This window comes from Hemicordylus capensis, chromosome 2, assembly GCF_027244095.1.
Source record: "Hemicordylus capensis ecotype Gifberg chromosome 2, rHemCap1.1.pri, whole genome shotgun sequence".
NCBI classification, from domain to species: Eukaryota; Metazoa; Chordata; class Lepidosauria; order Squamata; family Cordylidae; genus Hemicordylus; species Hemicordylus capensis.
Genome location: NC_069658.1, coordinates 414,343,440 through 414,361,487, shown reverse-complemented (window position 1 = coordinate 414,361,487; position 18,048 = coordinate 414,343,440). Strand labels below are relative to the sequence as shown.

General features: G+C 47.6%; 1 protein-coding gene across 1 annotated transcript in view; it reads left to right on the top strand.

Moving 5' to 3' along the window:
- The window catches only part of ERBB3 (erb-b2 receptor tyrosine kinase 3), a 111,834-nt gene that overhangs the window by 45,086 nt on the left and 48,700 nt on the right, over nucleotides 1–18,048 (top strand). The window contains exon 3 of the mRNA XM_053297150.1: nucleotides 3,335–3,521. Coding sequence (XP_053153125.1) covers nucleotides 3,335–3,521 — 187 coding nt within the window. The remainder of the gene's footprint in view (nucleotides 1–3,334; nucleotides 3,522–18,048) is intronic.

Below are 18,048 nucleotides of genomic sequence, written 5' to 3'. Positions count from 1 at the left end.
GAACTCCCCAGCCCCCACTGGCTACGTAACGGAGCCAGCAGGTGTGTGGGCGGCTGGTTCGGCCACCCACAGCCGACTGGTGGTTCGTCTGCTAGGAGAGCGGGCTACTCGCAAACCCCATCTTGGCGGTTCCCATTGATCATGGGAATCGCCTCATAGTTTTGAGCATATGGGAGATGAAACATGGGATGGAAGCTCAACTGTGCCGAATGAGAAAGTGGATTTGAAGGAAGACCTCCATGGCTGAGGTGCAATAGCTTGAAGGCTGTAACACAGCCAGTATGGATCTTGCCCCATCTCACTAGAGAGGAGAACTGTGCTGGTAGCTTTCCCCCTTCTTTCACCTGCCTCCAGATTTCCTGCCAGACAGGGCCTTGCACATACTTGCTTTCTGTGAGTAACAGGCAGGTAGACTGCACATGTGGCACCTCGTCTCTGCCCTGTCAAAGAGCCAAGGTTGAAACATATACTTTGTGGGATTCCTGCATTTTAAGGTGGGGAGCAGCAAATTAGTGCCATGTGCATGTATGTCATTCTCAGATGCCTTCAGAGGTATCAAACATATTGAAAACTATCCAATTCAGCGCTGCTAATTGTGTATCAGGACCAGAGGGGGTTGCCCTTTGGGAATGAGCAGGGGCCAAGGCATCTCTGGGGCTGGTCTCTACTGCACCTGGTTAAGATTTCTGTGTCAGGGCCACTTCCTCCTGTTCATAGTTGAGATAATGGAGCTTTGGATCGTGCCCCCCCACCCCACCCTGCCACCCAACAAAGCAGCCAGGGAGCTGGAGGCTAACGCTCAGCTGCCCTATGAGATTAAGTCTGCCCACACCAATAGGATCCATGCCATCATGAGTGGGAAGGATTTTTTACAATGCGATTGTGCAAATGGGGCCAACTCATCAGAGCCAGAATTAACTTTCCTCCTTCCGTTGACAGACTGAGCTGTCAACAACTGTCTGAGTGCATGTTTTTCCGAGTGCACAGTGGCCCTTTCCCGGCCCATTCACCCTCCCCCATGAGAAGTACTCTTTCTGGGGCTACTTCTCTTTCATGGGAGAAGGCGTAATGCTTACCCTCTGTGAGTAGCCGCCAAATGGAAGCTGAATCACAAACCAACCGTTCCCCAGTTGAAATCACTTCATAGCCTTGGGAAGTTCACGTGCTGTAAGGTTTTGCCATCCGACAGAAAACTGTGAGCATTTTATCTGAAAACTCTTATCCCAGGTAAACCTGATTCAAACACGGATTCATAATGAACCTATGGAATTCCTGAGGTTGTGATGGCCATGAATTCTTGTTGCCACAAAATACTAGTGCTGTTTAGACATTATGTTCGATGTGTATTCAGGCGTCTGTACACATGTACCTGTTTTTGTGTAGATGACAGCATGGATTCATTTTCAAAGTGAATGTGGGTCCAGGCCCCCTCAATGCAGGGTACAGATAGGAAATGTACTACTGTTCATGCATTGAACAAAATGGGTTAATATCTGGACATGTGTACAGATCCGTACGTGTACCCAGCACACAGACTGTAAGTGGACTGTACATAACATATAGAGCTACTTAGACGCACAGGGATAATGAAGCAAGGAGGAAGTCGCTAGGCTGGGGCTGCTGGAGGAGCACCCCCACACCCTGGATGCCCCTTGCTACCTTGCTTCATTGCCCTCATTTATCACACACACACACACACACACACACACACACACACACACACACACACACACACACTCTGTAGCTGTGGCAACATTTCCCCCATGCTGCTGCCTTGTACCTCCTCCCCATCGTGCTTCCTTCCCTGTCATGGAGGCCAGGCGCACAGGGAAGAAAAGCATGGAGGCCCCCTCACTCTCTCTTGCCTGCAAAGCAATTGCTTTGCTTCACGCTGGCTGGATGCTTCCTTTCATTATGGCTGGAGACAGAATTGAGGTGGTGGCATGTAGGAGGAATTATGCCCTGGCAGCAGGAGTGGAAGGGAGAGAAATTGGGTGGCAGGGGTCTGTCCCGGGGCTTCTGCCCAGCTTACTACACCCCTGGGGCTACTCTGATGGCTGCTAGAAAAAAGAAGGATTTGCTAAAGGTAAGAAGGTTTAGTCTGCCAGGAGCTGCAAGTTATGATGTCCAAAGGTGCAGCCTCCATGTTTAGAGACAGTGCATGACTATCAGATGTTGGAGACTTACAGGCATGAGTTAATGGCCACCATGCCAGCCTTGTGAACTCCTCCGTGGCATTGGCTGGCCATCATAGATAGGTGGGCTACGATTAGCCCATGGCAATTCTTATATACTCTGGGGAAATAAGCAGACACCTGGCCAACATGGAAGATTATGTAAGATTATCAGAGATTCTAGAGTTTCATTGCAAAACGATGGGAAGAGACTATGTCCAATGTAGAGAGGGAAAGAGAAAGCAATACGGTAATATTCCCTGCTCTATACTTTACAAATAATGGAAACAGAAGACTAGCGTGTTTTAATTTATTTTGCTCTAAACCGCCCAGAGATGGAAGTTTGGGGCAGTGTGTAAATATAATTATTAAATAAGTAAAAGATCATGTCACCACTGAAAACAGGCTGCATCTTGGAATTACTGGCTTGATGGGAGAAGAGAAACCACATTCCTTTCCTGTAATTGGTTTCCCCTAATATCTTGCTCATTTGGTGGCAGACTAAAGCATAAGCAGTATTTGTAACAACCGTGACTCCAAGTAGGAACCTCAGAGTGTGTAGCAAAGGAATGTGAATTACGCAACTCCTTTCCAGACTTTCGCATGATGGAGACTCACCTGTGACTTCAAGCACAGGTCACCTTCAAAGAGCATTAAAGCAGCAGCGGTGAGAGTGATTTCTAGTGGACGAGTGGTGGTCAGGCAAAGGTTGCAGAACTCTTCCCCTGTATGCCCTCTGCCGCTGCAAGCCATTTACTGCCTGCCAGGTTCATTTCTGGACTCTGGAGCCTGGCTGGGAGAAAGGAAGCCATGAGAGGGAGAAGCAGAGGAGTTCTTTATGGATTAGACAACACCTGCTACAGAAGTGGAAATCATCGATCCCACTTCTTTGCTGGTATTTGACATTAATCCACACATGAAGACACGGGTCTGCTGACATCACATGTAGTTTTGTTCTTACAATACAACAAAATGGCTGCTCTGTTCTCGGTTTCGGCCCCTTCCGGGTATTCTCCAGAATGGCTTCCCTCATTCAACTGGCTGTGGAACACGGAGGTTCCTACTTTGAGTCACTGGGGGGGGGGGGGGCGGCGGCGGCGGCGGGTTGGGGGTGGGGAGATACTGTGGTACCTTTTAACTTTTCCTCTGACTCTTCCCAGACTATTCGAGAAGTGACGGGCTACGTTTTGATCGCCATGAATCACTTCACATACCTGCCACTGCAGAATCTGCGCATAATACGAGGGACACAGTTCTATGAAAAAAAGTATGCGCTCTTCATCTTCCTCAACTACGAAAAGAACGTCACGCATGGCCTGCGCCAGGTGGGCTTCAACCAGCTCACAGGTGAGTTGATGGCACAGGTGAGGCGGGTCTCAAGGCTCATGCTAGCCAGCCAGCATTCCTGCTCTGTGAAACAGCCTTAGGGGGGTTCTGGTAGCAACTTACGGCCAAGTCTATGGAGGGTGCTTTGCTCTTCAGTGCTCTGAACACAGCCATGTCAGTAGGCCTTTTCTTAAGCATTTGGGCACTTGATTGTACCGATCCATTTCCCCCCACAAGCCACAGGGGCCTGGCTGTGCTACAGCCCCCCCCCATGTCCCCCTGCTGCTGGTATGCCCTGCTAGTACCTTCACAAATGTTTCTATCAGGGTTCCATGGAAGTCAAGGTGCAGCAGGGCTCAAGCCTAGCAGCCATTTTCAATGCCAGGTTTTAATATTGGGGCACAAATTCATAAAAGAGTTGTCTAGAGCAGGGATTCTCAACGTTGGGTCCCCAGATGTTATTGGACTTCAACTCCCATAATCCCCAGCCAAAGGCCACTGGGGCTGGGGATCATGGGAGTTGAAGTCCAATAACATCTGGGGACCCAACGTTGAGAATCCCAGAGCATATGCAGAGCACTTTGTTTCCTCACGAAATAACCACAACCAGCTTCCATGCACTTGGGATCTGGAGAGAAGAGTCTCCAGATCAAAACATAGGACACTGTTTTTAGGGCTTTCGTTTCCCCATCCTCTTGACTTAATCTGCTGAGATTTCACTATTCAGTAGCTTGCAAAGTTCAGCTGTTAATTGTTCAGATCAATACCACGTGTAGGTGAGCTGAGGTTTTTCATTGTTTGGTGGTAATGGTGGGTTTTGCTGCAAGAAGACCTACTGGAAAGCAACAGATCCTTCACGTGATCCTAGTGTGTTCACACAACTGGGATATGCGCCTGCACAGGACACCATTCGGGAAGATTCTACAAGCTTCACGCAGTGTTCTGGGCTTGGCCCGTGGCGTGCATGTCAGAGCGCTGCTCTCCTTGGTTCCTTTCCAACCGCCGACCAGTACAGACACCTCAGAAGGTTCTTCTGCTTTGGCTGCGGTGTGCTGCCTCAGGCCTCTGGTTTTGTGAGAGAACATTTTACTGTTCTTTCTAGAGTGTTTCCTTCTTTTTCTTGTGTTGCTGAATTTTTTATGATGACAGACAAAAAGATAAATATGTTCAAGAGGTGTGGGGAATATAATACCACTTTCCCCTCTTCGGACCGCCACTCCTTATGTCTCCTCTGTCATGGCAGGACACATAACACAGACAATTGCAAAATTTGCTTAAGAGTTTCCCAAACAAATAAATAAAATTAGATTTTTTGAAGTTTAAAGACACTCTTTACAATTTGGCGCTAAAACCTACGGCATCGATGTTGACCCCCTCAGTTATCCCGATTGCGAATTTGACTGAGCCCTCGGCGTCGAGAGCCACGACACCGTCTATAAGGTCCTCTAAGGATTCCAAAATGAAGTTGATGTCAACACCCAGTCGAGCAACCGAGTCCCCAACTTTTGACCCTAAAGTAGTTGCCGAAGGATAAGGCTAACAATCCGAAGCCCTCTTCCCGTCTTTGAAAGGGGCCAAGTTGGGAAAGGCTAAACAAGACACAAAGCAACACTCTACCTCCTTGACTACCTCGTCGTCTGCCCCCCCAATAGTCAAAATCAGATTCAGTGTCCAGAACCCCAATGTCGGAGGATTCTACGACGTCGAAGCCATCCACATCAGAAAAGCATTTGAAAACGAAGCCTCTGAAGCCTCCTTCAATGTCGACACAGCCCGCGAAAGTACCGATATCAAACATGTCGGTGTCAGGAAACATGGCGTTGCCAGCACTGAAATTTATGACCCCAAAGCTTAAGATTGTGCCTATACAGAACCAACATCAGGAAGGCATGCTAATACTCGATTTCCTCACAACTATCCGCTTGCTGAAGGTGATGATGAAGGTCCCTCCATGTAATATTTCGGTGCTGTCTTCTAAAGTCAATGTGGCCCTGACACAGGGGGTCTACCCATTCTCTTCCCCTCATTCCAGTATCATCACCTTGGATGACACTGATGAGGTCATTGACATTCCTACGACTCTGTCTCTTTCCCCACTCACGCATGGTCGCTTGACGTAGGAGGAGAGGTGCAACCTAATTAAATGGAAGCCTTGGAGCGCACACTCCTACCGCCCCTCTTCGCAATGGCACCCTCAAGGTGGAGGTGACTGTGAATTTTGAGAGAGGCCTTATCAACTGTATTCCTCTGCACCCAAGCTGCCTTTTGAGGGATACGTACATACTGATCGTTATGCACAACTTTTATGTGTGGTGCGCTACTCAGAACCCAATAGGAATGAAGGTGTTTTCCTGCGTCCCCATGATCTCCACCACCCATGGACAGTGACACAAACTGTCACTTCAGCTTCAGACTTGGCCCTTATGACTCATGCTATGATGTCGACGGAGACTGACTCAATCTCAGCACCGGCACCGACCACTCTGCCATATCTGCTACTTCCAGTGGCACCAATGCTCCCTCTGGCACAGCTGGTTTTGCCAGTTGAGCCTCAATCCCCTGCTTCTCTGCCCCCAGATAGCATCCCGTGGAGTACACCCCCCTCCGGAGCTAGATGGCCAGATTTGGCTTTAAAAAAGCCAAATTCTGGCTTACGGCCCATTTGACCCACGAGTATACCCCTTAGGTTCTGGCAACTCTGCTCCGGAGCACTCTCACCCGTTCCCAAGGACCCAGCGCCTGACTCAGATTCTGACTCTCAAATTACTGAAGTCCCATCTGAACCGTCCCCTGGAAGATGATGTGCTTAAAAGGTTCTCTGATTCTCCCAAGAAGGAACACAAGAACTATCATATTCTGCTCTCTGACATGGCCAAGGCCTTGGGTCTCAGTCTTACTCAGGTAACAGGACATTGAGGATCCTGTCTACAAGTTCCTACAGAAGGCAAAAACTTCTCAACCCAGTGCTCTACCTATGTTACAGGCCTTGTTGCATGCTTCCAAGCAAGCATGGAAGAAGCCCTCCACTACAGCCCTCACTTCAAGACGCCTTGAAAATATGTACAATGTACAAGAGGAAGGCTGTGAATATCTCTTCAAGCACCCCCAACCTAACTCGCTGGTGGTGAATTATGCTTCCTCTTCCCGTTCTGGCAGACAGCATGCAGTCCCAGTTGACAAAGAGGGCCGCAAACTAGACTTCCTACGGAGGCGTCTTTATTCTACAAGTACCCTGGCCGTGCACATTGCCAATTACACTGCATGTATGTCGCGTTAACAACACGCCCTGTGGAAAAAACTCACTGAGATGCGACTTGAAGACATGACGGCTAAAGCCAAGGAATTACAGGAGAAGTCTGCTGATATTACCAGACAGCAGATTAGTACAACCTGCCACCTGATGGACTGCAAGTCAAAGAATATGGCTGGTGCGGTGGCCCTGCATGGTCAGGCGTGGCTGGGCTCCTCCACTTTGCAGTATGACATTAGAGACAAGAGAGAGGACCACCCCTTTGAGGGTGATGGTCTCTTCAGTGCTGAGATTGACAACACATTAAAAAAACGTTAAAAATCTAAATTGACTGCAGAGTCATTTGTGGTCCTGATGACCCAATAGGGGTACCAGTCTAGACCCAAACTCTCAAATACTCCTACCACTTTGTATGGGAAGTATCGCCCTCAATACAAAACCTCTAAGAGATGTGATTTTAAGAAATCTTCCAGGCCTTCAGCTAAACCCTACCAACCCAGGGGTAGGTCAAACAACCAACACCTCAAACAGGGTGAGAACTCCATGCAAGGCCTTTGATACCGCGGACGGTCCTGCACAGGTACCCATGTTATCCCAACACCTGGACAATTGGAAGAGGATAACAACGGACAAGTGGGTGCTTTCCATAGTCTAATTTGGCTACACCATTCAATTTCATACACATCCCTAGTTCATGGGTATAAGATCCACTGCACCAACCGCCACCCTTCAGGCAGAGGTGTCAGCTCTTTGGAAAATGGTACCATAGAACCTGTCCCCTCACCCCTCCAGGGGGTAGGTTCTACTCCAGATTTTTCAAAGTGCCATAAAGGGATGGGGGCAGCCGCCCCATCCTGGATCTCTGGACATTAAACAAATTCATTCAAACAACCAAATTCCGGATGGTCTCCATCACATCCATTATCCAGCTCCTTGTAGGAGACTGGTGGTTCGTCGCCATCAACCTCAAGGACGTCTGTTTTCATGTACAAATCCAGCCAGATTACCGGAAGTATCTGTGTTTCATGGTAGGCCCTCGGGTCTACCAGTACAAAGTCCTGTGCGGAGAAAGGCCCATAACGGACTGCAGATGGGGCGTGCAGTCATTTCAGAGTGGGGAGGGGAGATGGAAGGAGCTCTCCCTTGCTGCCCTCACCGCCTGCGCAGCAGCACTGCTAAAAGGGGGAACTTTCCCCTCGGCCCACTACCACCTTCCCCACTGCAGCCCCGTAACCTGCATGGCAGTTTTAAAGGTAAAGGGGGAGGGACTTTCCCCTGCTCCCCTCCCCACAGCTGCCGCTGTGCAGCCTTCGCTTTGTCCTGCTGTGTACAGCGATGGTTTTTAAGGAGAAAAAAGGGTTCCACCCCCCTCACCCCCAGAGAGGTGCGGCAAAATTTGAGGAGCGGCAAAATTTGCTGCTCTTTAAATTTTGCTGCCGTAGGCAAGTGCCTACTCTGCCTCTGCTTAAATCCAGCACTGAGAGCAGGATACACATGTATGAATCAATAAAATGATTCAGTTGGACCCTGTCCTTTTGCATAGTACAATCATATTTCTGGTCTAAATTTAGTAAGAGCATTTCTTTACTCTGAGAAGCAGAGTGGAGTGGCTTTCCCGAGCAGCTGGTTCTGAAATATGAATCTACTTCCATTTAAAAAACAATACACTCAACATGCTAAACAAACAAACAAACAAACAATAGAATTGTAGCACCACCCACATACATGATGCTTTACAAAGTACAAGAGGATGGGTTTCTGCCCCTAGCTGCTTACAATCTAAAACCCAATACAAGAGAGACAACAGAGGAAGGGGAGGAAAATGGAAGCAGGGGAAGACTAGGCCTTTTAAAAAATCCAGATGTGTCTAGTTTTCACGTCCATGCAGTGGGTTTTTAGTTCTTCCTGCCCTCCTTGCATGAAAGAGCCCATCCCTGCTCATCGCAAAAGTATTAAATGACAGTTCTTAACGAAGGCAAAGTTATAAGGACAAGCCCTTAGTCTCCAATCAGAATAATTGTTTCAGAATAAGAACTAGTGGGAAATTTTCCTTGGCTTTCGAAAGGCATAGCCAGAAGTCTTAGAAACCTAACAGTTTTATATCTGGGGAGAGCATGTGTCCTGAAAACCAGGATCTGTCATGAATGGTGTAGATCTGTGATTCTCAGGTGGAAACCATCAGTATGTGAGTGCTTCCTAGACACTGGGCAGTAAATGTTGGGGATGATATGGCATAAGGATATGAGTATGTGTGTTGGAGGGTGGGGGGCGGGGGAGATCATTTCCTAGTTAGGGGTGAAAACTCACATACAATTTAATGAGAACCAGTGTGATGTAGTGGAATAACGTTGACTAGGGAAAAACTAGTGTAGGGTAGTAGAAAGAGCTGAATTTGGGCCACGGAGATCTGCTGAGCCATAAACATGACTTGGTAACTTTGGACTAATTGCTATTTCTAAGCTTAAGCTACCCCACAGGATTGTTACGAGGATAAAATGAGATAATCCCACAAGTGTTGCCCTGAAAGGAGGAATACATATGTGATAAAGAAATAAAAATAATATTTTCAAGACAAAAGTATGATGGTGAAAAAATGGGTTGGGGAAGCTGATTCCTAAACTCGCTTCAGAAAAGCTAAAACAGGTTTAAGTTCTTAAAGCAGGGTTAAGGAACACTCTTTTCCCTCCTTCAGCCTTGTAGATCCAACCTTAGTGACAACTAGTACATCATAAGTTTGTACTGGTCGAAATGTCATGGATAGATTCCATCCTCCCTAGGGAATTCTGGGAATTGTAGTTGTGCAATGAGAGTATGGTAGCTCTTTATCAGAGAATACGCAGCACTAGGGATGTGCATGGAACCGGTTCGACGGCGGGGTGTGTGTGCAGCTTTAAGGGTGGGGAGGATGCACTCCCCTCGCCTTGGCTGCATTTCCCCCGCCGGCGCTCAGTTCTTTAAACATCCCCCGGGGCAGCAGCATACCTCCCTGCCACCCCCTTTGGTACGTTTACTGGAAGTAGCAGATGCGCCTGTGCACATGCACATGTTGCATGCGCACGCCCAGCGTGCATGCTCGTGAGCACAATGTGCACTCGCACATGTCATTCACAGGCGCATCCCCGGTACTTCCGGGTACTTCCGGTAAATGTAGTGAAGTGGGTGGCAGTGAGGTAGGCTGCCACCCTGGGGGATGTTTAAGGAACCGAGCGCTGGTGGGGGAAATGTGGTGGTGGTGGGCCCGCCCTGAAAGCTGCACCCCTCTGCCATTGAACCAGCCTCTGCCGGTTCTGTGCACATCCCTAGACTCAGCACCCTCATCTACAGTTCATAGCATTTGTTGATGGAAACTGTAACCATTACACATAATTTACAGTGCAGACGTGCCCTTACTTGCATCTTTGGATATGTAATAGTCTCTAACATATAGGGTGGATTTTGCAGTGTCTTTGGTTCAAGCAAAGTATTAAATGTAATAGTAATCTCTTTTGGTTATACTGAAAGTGTCTAGGGGTCTGAACTCTGAACTGGGGTGCATAGTTCCCTCCAGTCTTGCTCTAAAGCAGGGGTAGGCAGACTTAAGGCTTTCAGAAGCACCTTCATTTTCCTTTTTGCCCAGAGCCTTGGAAGCTAGGGGTCCCAAGAGATCACAAAATGACAAAATTTACATCTTAGAGAATAAAGGATTTTAACATCAAAACTTCTGAATTCCAGGGCACAAAAGGGAAGCATGATAGTCTGCTTAGTGGGTAAAGAAAACAGAGATATGAATGGAAGAGAAAGTAAAAGCAATCCTGAGCGTTTAGGAACATAGGAAGCTGCCTTCTACTGAGTCAGAACCTTGGTCCATCTAGCTCAGCATTGTCTACCCAGACTGGCAGTGGCTTCTCCAAGGTTGCAGGCAGGAGTCTCTCTTAGCCCAATCTGGAGATGCTGCCAGAGAGGGAACTTGGAATCTTCTCTTCCCAGAGCGGTCCCATCCCCTCAGGGGAATCTCTTACAGTGTTCACACATCAAGTCTCCCATTCAAATGCAAACCAGGGTGGCTCCTGCTTAGCAAAGGGGACAAACCATGCTTGCTACCACAAGACCTGCTCTCCTCCCATGAAGGGGGGAGCGGGGGGGGGAGAGAGAGAGAGAGAGATTAAAAATGGCGGGGCCATGCCCCTACTCAGCTAGCCCATCAGATTTGCGGTATTGGCTGGGAAGGAAGGAAGGAAGGAAGAGAGAGAGAAGCAAGCCCAGATGTGCCTGGAGAGCTCTGCTCTTTCAGACCAGACAGTGGCAGCTCCTAGTAGCCCTTTAGCTACCTATTGCCCTCCCCTGCTCCAAAGTTTGTTCTTAGACCCTTTGGTAGCAATCTTCAGCTACTGGGTGCAGTGCACATGAGCTCTTGAACTGTTAATCTCTGCACTGAACAGCAGAACGATCTGATTGGAACTGCCAGACATTAGCCCTTAGGGCAGAGTGGCTAGAAGTCTGCTTGTCAGTGATCTCTTGGATCTTTGCACTGTCTCACATACAATCTAGTCACTGCACCATCCCAAGATTCTCAGATTTTTATTTATTTTTTAAACCCAGGTTTCTAGCCCACAGGACTGCAAATCATGAAGGGTACGAGATAAACCTGCTGGCACCTGCTATCACATTCTAGAAACCAGAAAGCTTTGCGGGTTTCCTAGTATAACATACCTGCTAATATGTCGCCATTTTCCTTTCACCTGAATGGGAAAATAGGGACATGTTGGTAGGTATGGTATAAGGCAGGGAGACCCCTGAATTTGGCACTTTCTCCTCCTCTTCTTTTGCCTAAAATCTGCAACAAGAAAAACTGCTACCAGTACAAAATATGCACATTAAGTATATCACATTGCGCATAATTGGAGCTTTTTGGTCTTGGAGCTTAGGATTTTTTAATGTGGAATTCTCTATTCCATGGTGCAGCTATAATGCACCATCTGATAAGGAGTCATCCCAATTTCTCATTAGCTTTACTGCCGTCTTTGACTGGCAGCTTCTTTCAAACCTAGCTTCTCTGAGTCTTGCTCTGTCCAAGTATAAGACAAAAATTACCAGGGTACAGACAAGGGTCATGCAAGGAAAAGGGGAGACTCGTCATCAAGGAACAGAAAATGTGGAGCTTTTCCCATAGCCAGCTTCATAGCAACCCTGGGGAGTTTGTGAAATGGGAGATGGGAATATTTGGAAGGGTATAGAATAGAAGCTCTGGTGATTAGCTTGTAGCTTCTCCTATACTCTCTTGTGAAGTACCCTGTACTGGCACTGTTGGAGTCAGGATCCTGGGTTGGATGGACCAGTAACATGACTTAGCTCTATCAGAGAGCTTTCTGGGTATGCAGAAGCCCTGCTTGCAACCCTAGAAAAGGTTGTATGTTCTTGCTTTTTAGGAAGTTTTTGTTTTTTGTTTTAAACCAAGCGGAGATTCTTATGGGATTGCCAGCTTTGTTTTCAGAGGTCCTGGCATATTTTAGAGTGTGTGCAGGCAGCCTTTTCCTTCTGATGACAAAGAGCTTTTAAAAAGCAATATATTTTCATAGTAAATACCTCCTTTGGAGCCTCTTTCTTTCTTATACAACTTACAGAAATGCTTACTACACAGTTTCCCACCCACCCACCTTTACATAATCCTAGTCTGGTAACTGGCCAGGAAGATGAAATTCTGACTAATTCTAGATTAAGAGTTAAATACTATGCCCAATACAAAGATTCCATGTTTTTTTCTGCTCTTGTACAGAATAGTGGAATACAAACAAGCCTGGCTGAAATAAGGCTTCAGTGTTACAAAATTAGCATAGAGCAAGCTCTCTTTTTACACACCATTAGCCTGCCAGAAAATCTTCAGTGTCTCAGAGAGAGGCTGATGAGGCCAGCCTGTGATGGCAGCCCTAATACAATGAGGGCTTCACAATAAGGACAGAAAACATTCTTGTTTATCTCCCGTCAGCCACTGAGCCATAGATTCCAAATAGCTCTATTACTAACCCTCTGAACTTCTGATTGTATCAGAGGGAACATCTTTGCCCTCTGATATGGAGATTTGTGGGTGAAAGTCCAATCAAGAGAAGGAATTTATAGATCCTCTTAGCCAATCATACTTCAAGCTATGACTAACTGCCACTTTATCAGTTCCAAGGAGCAGGTTTAACTGCTCTGCCCTTTATATAGGCCAGGCCTGAAATTGTACCACAGAGTATAGGATTGTAAACAACTCTGGGTGGAGTCCCAGTCCAAGCTCAAATCCAACTTCAGTAGAGAGAATAGGATTAGTGGAGGAAAAGGCTCAGGTGAGGCCCTGTGATTTTGGACCACAGAAAGCAGAGCTTTCGGGAGAACCTGTACCGACTGAGTCAGCTGAGAGGTGTAAATACTAGTGCTTGACCAAACTCTCACTTAAAATGAAGTTGTCGAGAATTTCTATTAGGGTTAGCAAGAGACAGAATGTCAGCTGTTGGCATCCCAGGCAAATAATGTCTGATCAAGTAGATTCTGGATTCCTAAACTGAATCTGACCCCTTCCACACTGTTAGGCACATGATCTCTTTCCTTTTCTAAATTCTTGTGTAGGTTTATTATTATTTTGTTGCTTCTATAGTATACCCCACACAGAGCTTATTTTAATATTGTAAACTGCTTTGTCAAGGCAGAAAGGCAGTATAAAAATGTAGTAAATAAGTAAATAATAAATAGCTGCATTTCCGGGAAAGGCAGGAGAGGAAGAAAGAGATATGCACTGGTAAAAGTGGAGTTTCGCTTTGCTTGGGGTTTGGAGAAGCAGAGCCCTGCATGCTTTAGTGTAGGGATTTGAAAGGCAGCCCTTTGTGTTGATGGCTGTCTAAAGGCAGACCCACACAGCAACTGCCTGCGGTCAGTTTGGTTCTAGGGCAGCACTGGAATGGCCAGCATTGTTCCTAGAGAAAGGCATGTATGTAGTTATGCACCCAGGATGTTTCTACAAAGTAACTGGGAACCCGGCTGAGTAGATTATACAGTCCATGTAGGTCTATCACTTGCGTGGGCAATCAAGAAAGGACCAATGAAAGCCAAAGGAATTCAAGACATTATAAGAACATTGTCAATGCCTGGAATAAGCCACATACATCTGTGTGCTAAGAGTCCTGATGACACAGCAAGGCTCCTTTTGTGCTCTGCTTTGACTAGTCAGACAGACCAAAACCACAAGCCCTGTATCAGAGAGGATAAACTCGAAGTAGAAGGCCTGCCTTTGCAAAGCATTCCTTTGTTTTCTTTCCAGAACCCACTGTTGCAATATGGCAGCTATGCTTTGATCCACTTTCTCATCCACTAAACTTGACTGCCTACCCTGATTTAGAAACACAATGTCGGGCCTTCTCGCTGGCAGGCCCAGTCGGGGGGCCAAGAAGATGGACCTCCTGTCCCCACCCCCCCACAGGCAAAGTCAGCTGGGACCCTACACATTTGCTAGGGAGAGCCAGGACACGCAGGAACCCACAGACCATGGATGGGCTAGCATAGCCCAACAGGTTGCCTCCTGGAGGTTTTACAGACAGAGCTCTCTTCCCCACCCCAATCCACTCCTGATTGGAGTGTGCTGGTCCACATAGTCACTGGATTTAACCCAACCTCCCTGCGGGCTATCAGGGACCAGGACAGACAGGACTTTGTTTTTCTCTGAAGGGAGGCTCCAAATTCTGTTATGTCCTGGGTAAAAAAATCCTCTATTTCCAGCATTTTTTGGGGGGGGGGGAAGAAAAACTCCAGGGCTTCTGCTTTCTCTGAAGGTGTTGATGGCTATGCGAAGGAGGTGCTGATGGCTATGCAAATGGTCCATCTAATCCCTTGAATTAAAATGCCTCAACTCTGCTGCAAGGCAAATTCCCTCTTCGGATACCCCACCCCAGGCAAAGAGCCAGAAAACCTCTATGCCTCAGTTAGCCCCAGAGTCTTTTTCAAAAGCTGCTGGAAATAGATTTTTTTTTTAGGACATACCTCGGGCTAAGCCAGAATTTGCAGCCTCCCATTGGAGAAAAACAAAGCCCTGTCCTGGTGCCTGATAGATAGCCTGCAGGGAGGTTGGGTTAAATCCAGCAAATATGTGGACTAGCACACTCCAATCAGAAGTAGATTGTTGGGGGTGGGGGGCAGGGAAAGCCCTGTCTGTGTAAAACCTCCAGGTGACAAAGAGGAGAAGGCAGGGCCTCAACAGCTGGCAAGACAGGCAACAGCCGAAGGAGGGAGGGTGCAGGGGCTACTTTGGAGAGGGCGGAGTCAAGAGAGGGTGGTTGGGATTGCCCTGATTGAAGGGCTTTATTTAAGGCTTGGGTGGCTAGAGATGAGGAGGTCTGGAGAGATGGGAGTGATTTGGACCTAGAGTCTCCCGGTGAGGAGCAGTCTTAACCCTCTTCTTGACAGCTGGTAGAGGAAAAGGGTGATAGTTAACCCCCTCACCAGCACTTCTGAGGCCACTTCCACAGCCTAAGAACAAGATCAGAGGAAGGGAGGCGGTTGGATACTGTGACCCCAAGCCAGTGTGTGACACAAATCCTATGAATTCTAAGACTTACTGTTGCAGGTTTGCAGTGCTAGATAAATTATTACACTGAAGATGCTGGGAGCAGAATCCTGTATTATCTGGGGTCTGATTCACAGTCTGTAAGGTAGACATGTTTGCTGCCTACCAAGTGAATGTCTTCCAGTGAACATTCCAATGTTTGAAGGGGAAATTCAGGACCACAGTGTGTCCCCTCATGTTTATATAATTGGCCAATACAGCAAGGGTGATCTACCCACAGAAATAGACTTCTGTCCATAGTTCCATGCTGAATCAAGTCCTGCGTGTGCAAAATAATGCTATATAGCAGCAGGGGAAACAAAAACACAACCACCAGAGCTGTGCCATGAGACTATCTGTGTTGAATTGGGTCTTCACATACATCTTCTAGCACAGGCCTGCTCAACTTAGACCCCCCAGCTGTTTTTGGACTACAACTCCCATAATCCCCAGCCACAGTGTCTAATAGCCAGGGATTATGGGAGTTGTAAGCCAATATCTACAAGAAGGCCGAAGTTGAGCAGCCCTGTTCTAGCAGATGCTCAGAGCCTTGGCAGTATAGATCACTAGTTTATAGAGATGAAGGGATTGACCTCAGTCCCTGCTTCCTTTCTCTTCTCACCTTGAGCAGGTAATCAGCACCATAAAAACTCACTGCTGATTACATGTTTGGTAGGTATGTGTACCCAGGCCACTGTTTAGCACAAGGTTCTTCGGGGACTAGTGAAGTGTGGTTAAAGTGGGAGATGAACCTAAGGTCCAAATCCAACGCTGTATTCCCTGGACCATGGCAGGCAGATGCTGCCTCTTTGTTCGTTTCTATCAAGTCTGAATCGAGACAGTGCATGTACATGTGAATATCAAGAGAGTCGTAGGGCCACCTGATGGCACAGCTGGGAAATGACTTGACTAGCAAGCCAGAGGTTGCCGGTTCGAATCCCCGTTGGTATGTTTCCCAGACTATGGGAAATACCTATATCGGGCAGCAGCGATATAGGAAGATTCTGAAAAGCATTATCTCATACTGCATGGGAGATGGCAATGATAAACCCCTCCTGTATTCTACCAAAGAAAACCACATAGCTCTGTGGTCGCCAGGAGTTGACACCGACTTGAGGGCACAACTTTACCTTTACTTTATGGCCCCTATGGTTTAGCATAAGGCCCCATGCTGTACATTAAGTCCAGCACTGCCAGTTGCTGAACTTGGAGATCTTCCTCAATGACTGGAGGTGGAAGCACTGAAGGATGTGTATGAGCTGGAGTTCCTGGGGATCTTGTCAGCAGAGTGAAGAAGAAGGCAGGTAGCCAGAAGCAGGTCCCTGCATGTTGTAGGTTCCTGCCCCAACCAGCCTTTTTGGTTGATGTTGTTGTTGTTACACTACTGTGGCACCAGAAGACTACACCTGTCTATCAGCTTTCCCATCGCTTGATCTCCCATTGGCTGGCAGAACAATCTTTGGCAGGGGAGAAATGGGTTTTCAGAATTACCTGAGCAACATCCCCCTGTTGAATGAAAATGCCTTCAGCATTCGGTGGCTATTGTTGGTACTTAGAATATATTTCACACCCTCAACAATTTGCTAATAACTATTCTAGAGTGCAGAAGTGCTGTGTTCATTGTCCCAGAGATTTACAGACCATATTCAAATGATGGGAAAGAGCGGTGGGAAGAAGTTAGGGACTGACAGTGTATAATAGGAATGGGGTTAGGTCGGGGCGGGGGAGAGCCCAGTGGTCAGAGCCAGACTGGGGGCACTGAGAGGGCGGTGGAATGTATCTGGGAAGGGCGTCAGGTTTTGAGCAGAATGAGTAGGTTTCACCATACTTTTCTGGTTTCATTTAATAATTAATTCTTTCTGTTAACTTTTTATATCTGACCCCTGTTTTCTGTTACTTATAGGTTACTATAAATACTTCAAATGAAGTATCACTTGTAACTATTAAGAAAGCACAATTCTATATTAATAAAATAGTTTGGATATATGTGTCCCTATGTAGCCCAGTTCCTGCAGGATAGTTATAAACTGAAGTGGATGGCATCTTAATTCACTCTCTGGGTCACTCCACAATCTCCCCTTCAGTCCTACAATAGCACTGTTTTAAGTTTTCTCTCCCCACCAGTTTCCATGAGATGCCTGCCCTCCCACCAGTGTTCCCTCTAGTTCTTACCATCAGTGAGCAGAAAGAGTTTTGTTCTGGGCAGCACTATCAAGGCAGTGTGTGCACATATCACTCTCTCACACACACATGTAAATAATGCACCACGCACAGTGTGGTACACAAAAACATAGTGGGGCTGTTCTCACAATCAGCCAAAATCGGGCTGGGAGAGCCTAGCCCGATTTTGGCTGATCATGTAAACCACCGGGCTCGCAGGCAAGCCCGGTGGCTTACAAGCGGCTAGCCCGCTTTTTTAGCTCTCCCCTTAGCCCGGGTTTGCGGAGCGAGCACTCCGCAAACCCGGGCTTTCCAATCGTGAGTAGCCGCGGCGTGGCTACTCACGAGGAGACCCCCAGAGGGGAGGCAAAAAGCCGCCTCCCAGCTCCGGGGGTCTCCCCAGTATGCCCTGCGCACTCGCGCAGGGCATACTGGAGCTTCCAGGGGCCGCGTGGCCCCCGGGCTCCCCAGCCCCCACCAGCTCCATCATGGAGCCAGCAATCATGTGGGCGGCCGATCCGGCCACCCAGGGCTCCCTCCCTGCTCGTGTGTGGGGACAGCTGGCTTGGCCCGCTCTCTCTGCTCACCCT